The following is a 15113-nucleotide window of genomic DNA, read 5'->3' on the forward strand; positions in this document are numbered from 1 at the left end:
TTGTTACCACGTGAGGTGCTCTCAAACATATTTGTATCAATGTTGGGGGTACACTCATACCCAAAACAGTTATTTAAAACTGGAACACATTACCACCACAGACAACTAATCCATCACAGACAATAAGACCTTTAAAGGTGCCGTTACAACCCACCTCTAAAGCAACTTAAAACTGCGGCGCAACAAAAGTGACACAACGCCAAACAAACGTGCGCAGGACAAATCACGTATATCCCCGAAAAATACTATTGAGGGCGCCCTCAGAAATACAGTGCATTGTAAGACTTTCTTGTATATGACGTCAGTTTCCCTTGCTGTGACCTGAACTTACCGTTGAGACCAGACCTTCATAAACAGCTAGTAAGGTGACTTTAGATTCTAGGTAAGACACGAGTCTGTAGCTGGCATACTTTCTTGGGCAGTAGTCAGGAAGACATGTGTAGTGGTTTACCAAGAGAGGTTTAGCTATGATGCAATGAATCAATAGTCTGGAGCAGTGTGTGACATCAGCCAATGACTTGAGTGATCGCTTAATGGAACTGCCATTTCAACGCCATGCCGGTCACACACACTAGCACAAACTTGCTCTTAATGTACGGAGAAAGGTTAACCATGAAAAACCATCCTGTAGCTATGGTAACCCAAGTGTGGTTTGTTTCCTGTTTCACAGTGTGAGGGTTACTTATTGAGTCCATCCCAATGGGCTTTTAAATGAGGCAAACAAAACTGATTGAAAAATTACACACAAAATTTTGATTTTGTGGTTGTTTGTTTATTTTTTATTCATTTATTTTTATTTTGTTATATATTTTTTTATTTATGTTTTTATTTATGTATTATTATTATTATTAATAATTTATTATTATAAAATGTTTTGTTGTTATGTTGTTGTTCTTTGTTAATTTTATGTTTTTGTTTTTAGTGCGGGGGGAGGGGGGCTTCATTTTTGGATTGTTCAACTTCTATAAACCTTATAGACCGTAGTATGATCCAGCACACATTATTAACTGAGAATAATTCCATAGATGTCTTTGAAGTTATAGACAAAAATTATTAAATTGTAAAAATGCTAGACATATCATCCTTAAAATTAATAAAAATAGTAATCATGAGAAATGTTGTATGTTTTTCTTGAATGACTGTGTTGCCACCTTTTGGCCGTTGAAATCTGTTTTTCAAACAATTTTACCTCCTTGACAAACCACAGCATTTCGGTAACAAAATATCGAGAAAATAATCTGAGATCTAGCGCTAATAAGTTAAATTCTCCACACGTGCGCCGATCACAGATTTACTCTTCACAGAAGTGTCTTCGGGTCAATGCATCTCAAGCCGTTAATACTTTAATTCTATGATGAAAATGGTGCATTTAGCAAAGAGAGTGCGAACTGATAACTATTAAAGTACATAACTGATGCATGAGCATCCATACAGACAGATTATAATTGGTTAGAAAATGCATTTTCTGAATTTTTCAGAGTTAATCATATAATTTTAGGATACGAATCAAGGAAACAAACTGATATAAGGGGTCCGGATAAAAAATTCTTACTTTGGAGTTAAAAAATCAAGTTGAATTTCCGATTTAAATTTAAAAAGTTGTAACCTATATGTCAGTGAACCAAACCAATAACTTGTATAATGTACTTATTTTGATTTAAAAGCTATCACAAGCTGTTGCATTACAATTGACAATACAATTGAAGATCTCAGTTGTGTGCATAAACATATCCATGTCATTGTGAATGCTAACCATTCATCATTTCTCTTGGATGGTGCTCTCAGGAGGAATGCATGATAATATGGGATTATATTCTAGCCCGGGATCCTTTGGGTATCCTGGGATCCCGAGGCTGACTCCCGGGATCCTAAATGCCTTTCTCCTTCTTGTGCTTCCCTCATGCCCTCAGATCAAAAAAACAGAAGTTTCTATGCCAACATATATGTGTTAATGGCTTACAAAAACCTGTTTGTTTCAGATTCCAATACCCTTGAGACTCTAGGATAGGGTAAGGGTAGTCGGCTGAAAGGTTATACCAGTAAAATACATACAATTCAGAAGGTTCCAAGGCAAAAATGTGAAAAACAACCATCCAGCTGGGATTTGTTGAGCAGAAAATGAATAAAAGACATTCCTAGATATGATGTCGATCTGAAGTGCTCTCTTGCCAATTTGTGCATACGCTACATTGTGTATCTTCGGTCTGTTAAAGGTGACATCTCATTTCACTAACCATGAAAAGCCTGGTGACTTTGAGACCTGACCTTTGACTCAGCTGCATCTCAGACCATTCAAGTTTATCAAATAAGCAAGGAATAAGACCATTGTCCAAAAACAAAAACATTGTCCGCTTTATATAAACCAGACATAGTAAACAATTTAAAGTTGAAGCTGACCAAAAAGTTCCCTAATTTTCAGAATAGTATATACAGCGGTCTATACATGTACATTGAGTTTTACGCATTTGGGTCACTTGTATGGTAAATGTTGAACAGCACATCAGTTTGTTTAAATATGAGTGTGATTTTCAACTGTTTTACCTTTTAACTGTTTGCACTGCTATGATTGCGAGGTCCAATTTCAATTTAGGTTTTTGCTTGCCTTATTTTAGCCACCACCAACTTATTTGTCTGATGCATTTTGTACATCTAGTATCTAGCGCTCCACTGTTTTTGATCTCTATTTTTTGTTATTTGCTTGGTGTTTTTTTCCAAGGTTTTGTCACTTTACAGGTTTTTTTTCTTTTTCTTTTAACTTGACAAACTTGCGTAGTATCTAAATAATTTAAACATTTCAATCTCAGACATCTTAACTTCTGTCACTTAATGTTTTAAATAAATAAAAACCTGAAATGAATGAAAATGATTTTGATTGGCTTACCTCTTCAATTTCAAAGGATTCCTGAGTGTGAATAAGACGATGAGGTACGGAATCTAGAGTCGAAGAAGCTGCCTTCTTCTCGACATGCGTTGCGTCTCTTCCTTTGCTTACCAAGAGACTTTCTGAAGGCACTTGAGATCCTTTTCCCAATGTCTCAATATAAACGAGTTCTTGGCTAAGGTCCTGAGCTGGGATTGGAAGGGATTTCTTCGACTGAGGTGTCGTGGTTACTTCAAGCTCCTCGTGTACAGGTGGGAGTAACGGCTCCGGCATCACCATCCGTGAAATCCTGGACCTCCGATGGTCTTCAGATGAGCGAGAGCTCCCTAAGCCTGGATCCACCTCCTCATAATCCCAATCCGAGTCCGACGAGTCACTGATGTAGAAGTCACTCCCTGTGCTCGTCACTGATTCAACAGATGACACGTTACTTATGCTTCGCAGCAAATGTTCCGATGCGTTCTTACTTGATGAGGTTATTGACTCATGGCTGTCTGGGACATCTTTGCTCCTATGATCAGACTCGGTGGACAAATTGAAGTTATTTTTCTGGCGAGTGTCATCATTTGTTTTAGAGTTACGATCTGACCAGCCAGACCTGTGTATTTCTTGTACTCTATCTTCTAAACTGTCCTTGCCGGTGGCTGTATCATGCACCTCATTACCCTCCTTAGATGATTGTATTCTTGCTCCTAGATCGCCCTCGACTCCATCCATACCGCATCCCTGTAGTTGAACAGATCCTCCCATGTCATAATGGGAGCTTTGAAGGATAGCTCCAAGGCCTCTCAGACCTCCATGTAAACTGAATCCTGTAATCAAGAAAAGAAATTCTATTCATTTCAATTATTCTTTATTCATCTTGCAAGCATGAAAATCATTACCTCGGTTTGCACATATATAAAAAATATTGAAATACAAAAAACAAAAACAATGCAACAATAAAATATACCACTAAATAAGAATGGGTTACAAACATTATATTATTATAATGTCACTTTAAATGCTCTCAGATTTGTCATAGACATCTACAATCCTGTTATTGAGAAAAGAAATATAACGTCATTTAAATATTCTGTTTAAGTCAGCGACATGTACACTGAAAATATAACATCCATATTTGATTTTACAGCACTTGGCAGTGTGTGTACATTTTGCTACTGTACACATAATGTTATGGCATGTAAGTATACATGTACCTTCAAATCATTGGCCATGTAAAGGTCCACCATAGGATTATGGTTAAACTTAACATAGCAAGTCCCGAGTAAAAAAAAACCTCTAAAAATACAAAAAATGCTGATGAATCCTGCAAGAGATCAAAGTCAGAATACTGCGTCAATGTTGACAAGCTGCAAAGTCAAACCACAGGCTCTTTCCTCTGCCTAAAATCCAATTGAACGTCCCTCACGTAAACTCCTGTGAAGGCATTTGTGTTTGTTTGAAGTCAACAATCTCTTAGAGATGTTCATTAGACCCTTATATAGATGGAAGGACGGCAAATGCAAAAGAGAAAACCCCCACGTTGATGACGGCCCAAATCATATCAAAGGCCATGGTAGATCAAGTTTGAGGAAAACACATTTAAGAATTAAAACCCGCCTAGAGCGCTGGATTTAAAAAGAAGATGCAATCAAAACCCTGTATGTGTGTAGTAACTTCACAGAGCGAGAAAACTGAACCCCGTCTTACCTCTGAGATGGATTGTTTCTAGAAGGCACTCAAGCCGGTTGTAATTTAAAACTAAATTTTTGATCATATGAAAACAACAAAAAATACAGGTGACCACTTTGCAGGTGACCACTATTACAGTAGTTTGTCAAATGATTGTAATTTTTAGCTTTGTACCTGAAATTATCCAAAAAGTGTTTCAACATGTGAATGGACATGCAGGCTTATACACTTCATTGTATTTTTTATTTTTATCTTTATTTTTTTTCTTTAAATCACCCTAAATTTTCCATCAAAAAAAGACAGTAAAGATTCCCTATCTTTTCTGTTATTTTTTTTTCAATTGAAACTAAAAAGTAACTAAAAAAATGACAATAAAAAGCTCATCCAGGGTTTTTTTTTTTTTTTTCTTCTTCTTCAAGTAAATAGTTAGTCTTAGTAGTATATGTAGGATCTCTCAACATACAGGGCTGATTGAGTCTTTCCTGGCATCAAGCCACTATATGCATGGGTTTTAAACTCCAATTCGCCCACCCCACCTTGGTAAACCACTAATATAAAACATACTTCTCCTTCTTCGTCTTCCTTTAAAGTGCTGCTTCAGAAAATTTGAAGACTACCGCACTGTGGTACTTTTTGTACTTAAATCTCGCCTGTAGACCCCTTCAATTTATAAATATTTAAGACAAACTTGACACAATTGGACTTCCAAATAGTGTCAGATTGCATATTAAAGAATGTCAAAGCATAATGCAGATTTAAATCAACACAAGTGGAAGTTCTAAATCCTAAACATAATCTTCGTTTGACATTATTTGAAGTCCAGTTTTACAGAAATGTTTATTTTATTGTAGGCTTAGAGCTCTAAGGGTCTTATTTACAATTTAAGTAAACACGTGCAAAATAATCAAAGATCACGTACAAATGTTTTCCTAACAAACGAACTAAACTTTATTTGTCCAAAATTACTGTTGAGAAGATTATCGTCAATAAACTCAATTTATGAAAGACTTGAAATTATCTATGCTTAACCTGTGTTATGGAAATCATACAAGATGTAATACAGCGTAACAACCCTATTGAACTGATGATGTACATGTTTGCAATTGTTTTCACTGAAAGCATAAATCTAAATTGTTTTCACAAGTTGCAGAAATCCCTAATTGACCTCAGTGTCCAACTGTTATTTCAAAACTGATGGGAATCCCTCTCCCACAACCTACTCCCATACCCCCAAATCATTCAAAGGGGCCACTCAAGAATAGTAAATGTAGAAAGAAGAAAAACAATTGTTTTCCTTTTCCTTAGTTGTTTTGACCCACTCGACCACCCCAAAGCCTCAAATGAACCATTTTTTTCAGATCAAAGGTTTCCAACATCAGTTAGTTATCAACAGCTTTTCCTGGCTTAAACAAACAATTTGTACTACGTGGTTTAACCAGGAATGACATTGACAATCTTGGCCAGCTGGGTATTTTGTCTTATTTTTCGTTTATTAATAACATATCCTTGCCCAATGGTGCTGTTTCCTCCCACACATCAACATTTTCAAACATAGACAATTCTGAATGGCCGCTAACAACGTTCGCTTCTGAAGGCTTGTTGGAGGTAAGTGTAAAATAAATACACAGCTAGCGTCGCAGGTGATCTTCTGATGACATAACATTATTTGATCTGCAGTTTTTATTACCACAGTATTGACTGGGATGATATGAAGAAACAAAATTGCCTTCAAGGCATAATCCATACACACAGTTACCCTTCATTCATTCCACCAGGAGACTTTATGTGCAGTAATTAGCATTACCTGAACTCGGGAAGCACATGTTTCTGCTTAATTACAATGGGAATCAGACACAGAGAAAGCAGATCTCAAATTGTCGTCTGTGTCTGCTGTGTACGCCCTCTATGTCAGCTGTGGACTTTAAGGATCAATACCATGTGATAGACCTGTTGTATGGGACAATTAACCGAATCAACCAAAGGGAGGGGCCAGAATTTGCCATTCAGCTATGGCAGGGCACACAAACTGCCTCAAAAGAGATAAGCGCAGATACATGAACACATACAGTTTTCTCGATCTGGCATGCCGTTGCTGAGCGGTTAAGAGCACCAGACTCAAGCTCTGGTGTTTCTGATCAGCAGAGTGAGGGTTCGAATCCCAGTCTTGTGTCCTTATGAAAGACTCTTTACTACGTTCCTGTACAGGTAACGGGACAAGAATTTTTAGTTGGGAACCAAACTGGCAGACCTTTATCTGTTATTTTATCGTCGCTGAACTTAGGAGGTTTATAATTACAAAAATCCCTGAGAGGTAATCAATCAATCCTGGACAGAAAGGTTTGGAAAAAACATGAGACTGCAGCACTTATTCGGTTGTGAGGTTATTAGCAAATTTTTATAAATTAGTGTACTCCGGCTAGTGATTAAGTGGGTCTTTCTACCTCCATGGTCTTATGAGCCCTGTCACACACAACACCAGAGGTTACAAATCTTCGGTATATGGTAAGAGGATAAACCACGAGTCTATTCAACAAAATAACAAACAGAGAAAGACCTGGGAAGGTATACGTTCGGTAATCACTCTTAAAACTAATTGCAATGAAACCTTACTTGGCTAGAAGTGCAGCAGCTTTCGGTAGTACAAAGTACTTTGAGAAACATTTCACTTTAAAGTAATGAAGTTATGGATAAAGATCAGCTTTTTTCCGAAATCAGAATCTGAGAAAAGTTTCTGTCTCAGATTGTTGAGAATGTGTATTCCAATTAGGATTCTTTTTCCTGCTTGGACATAATCACTCCGGATTTTCGGCGATATCTCCAAAATGCTACTCATTTTTAAGGAGACATTTTTCATATGTGAAATTATTGCACATATTATTTGCTTTTAGATAGGATTAAACCAATAAAAAAAACTTTAAAAAAAAAATAGTGGTATATTTTGCTTTTAAACTGTCAAAAATCTATTTTAATTTTAGAGTTGAATGAACCATAGAGCAAGGAATTAACCAACAATTTGCAATCACCCCCAAATTGTTTGTCTTTTGACAAACAATAAATTGACTATTGACGATGCAATTGACAGTCCATACATAATTAATAACTAGACGACCAAGGGTAAAATAAGGCAGGTGATAGCGCAGAGCAATGACGTATATAACAAGCTATATCAAGCTATATCAAGCTAAGATATATCTCTATACCAAGCTATACTAAGATAGCACGTTGATTAACATCACAAACCAAAGACCTCTTGCCCAAAAGGCAAGTCACATCAAATTGCACTTTATAACTGACATTGCCCAGAACGATTTCAACTTGGACTTCATCTTTCTATCTTTACATACTAAATTACTCATAATCCAATTCATTAGGAAATTGTCTACGTGTGCCACAATACAAATCTCCAATTATGAAGATTAAAAGAATCGTTCATGGGAGGTTTGGAAATTTGAAGTGACAGTATTGTTGGTGTATTCTCTTCTGTATGCCTACCATGGTCTACAGTGCAGGGCACTTTTTAGTGTCCTAACAGTGAATAAACTGTACTACATGTACTTTGGACCCCGTTGGTTTTAAATAGCTGCATGCTAATACTGATAATTTTTGCTCTCACACCCACAGCTTAGAAGTACAGGCTCAATTATGGAGTGTTAAAAAGTGAAAAGAGACACTTGAAACACTAGTGTTCAGGGAATTCTTCCACTTGCATAAAACGTTGCCAAGGTTTGCTCACGTTCACTAACAATATGGTATTTTAACTGGTATCCTTACTCCAGTAAACATAATTTTGTTGTGCTTCTAAGCTATTTTTGGTGCTTAAAGCAATCGCACAACATAAACAGTATTGTCCAAAGGCCCACACTTTGTGTATCACAACTTATATATAAAATAACAAACCTGTAAAATTTAGGCTCAATCGCTCAATCCTCAAGTTCTAAATCTGAGGTCTCGAAATCAAATTCATGGAAAATTACTTCTTTCTCAAAATTTACGCCACTTCAGAGGGAGCCGTTTCCCACAATGTTTTATACTACCAACCTCTCCCCATTAATCATTCCCAAGTAGGGTTTTATGCTAATAATTATTTTGAGTAATTACCAATAGTGTCAACTTCTTAAGATATTCTTCTTACTCTAATTAATGCTCTTTTTATTCAGACCTCTTCTCCAAAGATCCAAAGTTAAAGTTTGCAAACTCAAACTACAAAGTATCAACTTGATTGGCTTCGTGACAGTTCAGAGTCAAAGTATGACAAGCGTGCCTTCGGACTCATTTTAAGGAATCTTACTTTGGCACGTTTGGAATTAATGCAAAACTAACATCCTGGATCGGTTACAACCCTAAAACCAACGGAAGAACTGTGGCAATCTAAATACAGCATGCATTGATACTGTTTGTTTTTATTTTTCAATTTTTTTATTACCGGTTCATGTAGCTTGATATTTTCAATATCAATCATTTTGAAGGCAATGCCTTGTGAGTAATACTAGCAGCTCTATGCCCAATGTAGCTTAGAAAGACAGAAGGTACTGTTGCAGGGAAACACTTAAATGAAGTTTGAGCCATAAAACCAGTTTTGCTCTTCTTTTTTTTCTCTTTCTTCTTTTAAATGCTTAGCCGACTTTGTCTGGTTAAACAGATCCCTAAAAATAAGATGATGTGAAGCAAAATCTATCTTGGCTTTGCAATGACTACATGAATATATGTGTTCTAAGCACGCTTTGAGAGAGCGTTCTTTTGTCACACGCTGGACCATCTCTCACGTTAATCCTAAGACTATTAGAACTCTCTCCAGCTTCAAAACTAACTTTTAAAAGACACTTGGTCAGTCTTAGCTTAAAGGCAGTGGACACTATTGGTAATTACTCAAAATAATTATTAGCATAAAACCTTACTTGGTAATGAGTAATGGGGAGAGGTTGATAGTATAAAACATTGTGAGAAATGGCTCCCTCTCAAGAAATGTAGTTTTCAAGAAATAAGTAATTAGGTGTTCGAGCTGTTGCCCGAACAACTCTTTGTTGTTGTTCTTTTTTTTTTTTTTTTTTTTTTTTTTTTCGTCTTCTTCTCAGAGTCGATTGTCCGCAAGATAAAGCAAAGTTGCGAAGGTTGCATAGAGTTGAAACTTTGCATGCAGGTAGACAACGACCAGTAGATTATACTAAAGTTGTTAAGTCACGATGACGTCATCAGTTGACGAGATACACTAATTCAAAGTTTATTATTTCAAAAAATCATAACTTTTGATATACATGAGGGATTTTTACAATCAATACATCATCGGGAAGGTCATTAAAAACTTCGTAAACGCCTCGCAGACATGACCCCTTTTTGACCTTGTCTTCTGGTTCAAATCGAATTTATTGTATATTTGCTTCAAACGTACATTTTGTGGTTTATCTACGACCTTACTGCGTTGATAACACCGGTTCCCGTCTGATCACTGAAGTTAAGCAAAATCGGGCCTGGTCAGTAGTTGAATGGGATATTTTATTTTTTTATTCTCCTATAAACAGCTTCGTTTTAGTCTGTTTTCAAGGCATTTTCAACCAACATCGCGGAAAACAAATCGCGGAATTCCGCGGAAACGCAGAAGAGTTGCATGCCTGTTAATAGCAGCGTTCCTTTTTCTATGCGCCAAGGCATGCCCTTCTGACAGACATGATGTGCCACAAATGTCCATTATTTTTACTTATTATTTTTATTAACCACAGATCATGTTTTACATACAGCTTTCAAAACAGTCTCACTGCACCGTTTTGTTTGTTTTTTGTATTGTCACCCCCCCCCCCAACAACTAAGTCTTCATTTATGCATCAGAGCAAATAAACTTAATCAATATCTTCAGATGCTTGACTAAAAATAACCTATTCTTACCATCTCACTGCACTCAACACATGGGGGTTGTTTATTGCACACTAGTCTCTCAAACACTAAACCACCCTAACCAGTCAATAAATACCTCCCTGCCCATAGTAGGCACACTGTCAACACCCATCAGTTTGATTGAAAGGCTCGTGAGCCAGTCCTGCTCATGTCATAATGGACTACTATTTCAACGGCAAACAGTTTTACCAGGCGTAATTTCAGTTTCTCATGGTTTCACATGACTACTCAAGGAGAAACAGACCATCGCCAGCTCATCTTTCACATTTAGATGTTGTCATAGCTACCAATGATGCGGAAATCAAAAAGGAGGGCACGGACAGATGAAGCAAATAGTTTTATCAATAACAGGCAGAATAAGACCACTTGGAGCACGAATTCAAAAGTTTCCCTGGTAACTCAAAACCTATAAAACAACTAAGCTACTTGCAAGGAGAGTCAGTCCACGTCCAGTTTCTCTTTCAAATTTAGATGTTGTCATAGCTACCAGTGATGCAGAAATCAAAAAGGAGGGTACCGACAGACGAAGCAAATAGTTTTATCAATAACTTACAGAATAAGACCACTTGGAATACAAATTCATAAGTTTCCCTGGTAGCGCACTACCTATAAAACAACTAGGCTACTTGCAAGGAGAGTCAGTCCACGTCCAGTTTATCTTTCAAACTTAGATGTGGTCATAGCTACCAGTGATGTGGAAATCAAAAACAGATAACGAAGCAAGTAAGTTTATCATTTAGAAAGGGGTACTGGCAGAATAAGACTACGGTACTTATAGTCCAAATTCAGAAGTTTCCCTGGTAACTCACGACCTATAAAACAACTAGGCTACTAGCAAGGAGAATAATAATAATAATAATAATAAGCATTAATATAGCGTTCTTACACAAAAAAGGTACCACAACGTTTTACAACAATAATAACAAGCAATTAAAAATTTACAATATAAAGCAATGAGAAATAAATAAATAGCCTAAGAAACAGAACATCCCCAGCTCCTCTTTTCATATTTAGATTTTGTCATAGCTTATGCAGGAAATCAAAAAGTGGGGCACAGACAGATAACAAGGCAAATAGTTTCATCATTCAGAAGAGGTTACTGGAAGAATACGACCACTTATAGTCCAAATTCAAAAGTCACCCTGGTAACTCACGACCTACAAAACAAACTATCATGGTACGAAGGTACATCACTGCTGACAGTTTATAAAAAAAATAGCGTTTCTGATGGGCAACTCAAAGCGTGTCTTTCATTTGTTTTGTATCCTGCATGATGAAACTATCCTCCGGGCAGGTTAGATGTATAGATGATTAATGTATGGCATAATGCTTGAAAACAAGGTCATAATTCAGATGACGCCATTCGTTTTTTTACACTAGCAGGTGAACCGCATGGCTAAGATGCAAAAACAAATCAGGTGAATGAACCATACTTTAAACAGCAGGCTGCCTCAGAATGTAAACTTTTAAGTTATTGATTAATAAAGGTTTTAAAAAGTCATTAAGAAACCTTCAAATCCATATAACAAGTCTTCCTTGCAATAATTTCTCTTCAAATCTTTAGCAATGTGGTAGGAGTTATTGTTGAAAATGAGTGAGGCAGCCACTGAACTTAGCTAAACAAACCACCATATGTAATGGCAGAAACAAAAAAACTCTAGAGTCACAGGAAATTTTAATGGGCAATAATGTGTAATTAATTTTGGCAATGGCTGACTTGCATTGATAAAATAGATGAACACCGATAGACAACCCTGAACGTCAATTGATGGGAACAGTTAATTGATAGATTGATTGATTGATTGATTGGCTGGTTGATTGATTGATATATCAATTGACAGCCTGAACATTCTTTGATGACCAGGGTCCAATTTCACCCAGCTCCTTCAGCATAAGTAGGCTAGCCCAACAAAACCATGTTTACATGAATAAGATGACCAGCCAAAATATCTTGTGTCCCATAACTGTCTACGACTAGGAATCCTGCTCATTATTGCTCAGCAGTATTTTTTGGCTTCTCGAGCAGCTCAATGAACTTGGTCCATACTTGTTTGTATTCTACTCACAGGGCCTGCCCCAGTTAGACATCTCTACATCTGGGTTGAGCCAATATACTGTGTGCAAAGTTGCTTTACTCATTCAACTGAATTTTCTTTTTCATAGATTCTGAAAGAATACTATTTATATCAGAGTAGTTTGGTTTGGTATTCAAGCTGGTTTATAAGCAAATGATCAAATACATTTGAGCTTACATTTCATCTTTTGCCGAAGGTCATTTCCAAAGTTGAAATTGTGGATTAAGAATATATTATTTCGTGTAAAAAAAAATTAAAAACTGAAAAAAGCGGTTTGTATACAGTGTTTCGTATAAATGTGGGTCACTGACATTTTCTGTTTCAGCAGCTCAAAATGTGTCTGATTAAAAAACACTGATGAGAGAGTTCGGCCTCGGTAGATTAGAAAACTCCTGTCTCTAGAAACTGAATTGCATATCCCTATTATTAACTCAGCCAATATCAACTGTAACAAATAGTCCGAGAGCGGAAGACAGTGGAATTGTCAAATTACTATAAATTGAAACCTAAGAGTGGTCCTCAGGTGCGTGGAACTAACATTCATCAATCACAATGACAATGCAATCAAGAACCACTTTCTATACAAACAAACATACTAGTAGAAGGTGCGTGTTAGCTGTGTAAATCCTCTTCATTTTGAATTTCTGAACATTTTCCAGGAAAGTTAACTGCCTTTATTGGATCCCTTATTTGCAACTCGTTTGTGGGTACTCTCTAAATGTAAAAGAGTGAAAAACACCACTCTTTACATTTCGAGCTGTCCCTCATATGGCTCTTCAAAAAGAGTGGTGGTTATTTCACTCTTTTTGAGGGGTTTCACTCCAGGACAGAGCGAAAAATCACTCAAAAATATGCAAACTTTAATCTAAAAGAGTGGAAGACCACTCAAAGAAGAGTTGTCCTTCATATGGCTCTTCAAAGAGTGCCTTTTCACTCTTTTACATTAAGAGAGAAGAGGTCATCCAGAAATCCAGGGTAGGGGAAAACAGATCAGCTTGTGACCAAATCAAGGCTCAACCAGTAAAGTAAGTACATGTATTCATTAAGCAAAACAATTACATGGGACATTGTACATATAAAAGCCAACATGCAGCAGTGAAGAGATATGGTGAGCCTGTGCCCAATTTGTCAGGGCTGCTTAAGCAGAATTGATCAACAACTGTCTCCTAAGCATAAATGATATGCTCAATCACCTGATAGCGCCCTCTTTTGACTAAGTTCAGGTCATGTTCAACCACTTCTAATAGACCCTTCCCATGAAATATGTAAATTGCACATAGCGCGTGCAGTGGCAAAATGAGGGAACATCGCGCTGTTTTGTACATGACTAATGGCTGCGTGACGCGTCTGCCCAGTGCACAACTCTATGGCGTTTGCCAACCAACAGGGTCTGTGCGCATGCATGAATGTAATTAGCATATTTCATGAGAAGGGTCCATTGTGTTTAAAGTATAGTCGAGTGATCTCCTCTCGACCAATCCGAATAGATAAACTGTCCCAGGAATTTATGAGTGATAAAAACATCCCAGAACCACCAAATCATTTAACGATCATTAAAATGGTTTTGAGACAACACAGAACAGGAGCAATGGAGTCCCCACAACAAACACTATTTTTCACCTCCTTTTAACTTTGTCAAAATTGGGTCAATGGATGTGTGCTACATGCTGTTAATCTTTAAACAATGCAGCATCTTTATTTATAATGCCATTAGACAATGGAGGGGTAATATTCAAATAAATTTAACCACAGATACTTGAGTGGGGCAAGTGTAAGCTGATCTGCCAAGTCCTAAGTTGCTTGCTTTATACATTACGTATGTTCTTAGCCCAGTGTACAATGTAGGGCTCTTCCTCTTATCTTCCTCATATTTTTGCTGTACACAGATACAGAGTTTTAGATAGGAGACTCTGTTTTTATGGGGGCGTTTTTTTTCTTCTTTTTTTCAGAGCTCCGTGATTTGAATGTCACCAGTAAGAAGCTATTGCTTTTTGTGTACCTATAAAGTATGACTTTAAAATCACCAGTAAAGCAAAACTTTCCTATGACAATGCATACATAGAATGCATCCCAACTCAGATAGTCTTATAAAGTCCACATGAAGTATCAAATAAAATCCCAGGTATGATCAAATAGCTCTGGCTATTGAAACAGCAAGATCACTATTTCTCATTATGATAAGGCATTGGACACTATTTGAAATTATTCAAAATAATTGTTAGCATATAGCTTACTTGGTAATGAGCAATGGATAACTGTTGATAATAGTACAAAGCCTTGTTAAAAACAGCTCCCTCTGAAGTACAATGTTGTTTTTGAGAAAGAGGTAATTTCTCACTCAAATAATAAAATACACAATGTACTTCAAGCCTGAAGCCTTTAATTGTGCGTTAAAAGCACACACATTTGTGCAACAAGGGTGTCCAAATTTTCACAGCTGTTGTTTGATGCATATCTTGGGTTACACCAAAGTTGTCCAGCGCCTTTAAACATTATGAAGGAGTAGACAGTCACAACTGAAGCTAAATTATCACATGATTAACTTTAAGTTCTACAACTCTTTTTTTTTTTCCTAAACGTATCCTGTACATGCTTTA

General features: G+C 36.8%; 1 protein-coding gene across 2 annotated transcripts in view; it reads right to left on the reverse strand.

Annotated features, from left to right (window-relative positions):
- Window positions 1-15113, reverse strand: part of LOC117291215 — a 100369-nt gene that overhangs the window by 44358 nt on the left and 40898 nt on the right. For both annotated transcript variants that reach the window (XM_033772816.1, XM_033772815.1), the window contains exon 7: window positions 2882-3693. In XM_033772816.1, the coding sequence (XP_033628707.1) occupies window positions 2882-3693 (812 nt within the window). The remainder of the gene's footprint in view (window positions 1-2881; window positions 3694-15113) is intronic.

The sequence above is a fragment of the Asterias rubens genome, chromosome 6, assembly GCF_902459465.1.
Source record: "Asterias rubens chromosome 6, eAstRub1.3, whole genome shotgun sequence".
NCBI classification, from domain to species: domain Eukaryota; kingdom Metazoa; phylum Echinodermata; class Asteroidea; order Forcipulatida; family Asteriidae; genus Asterias; species Asterias rubens.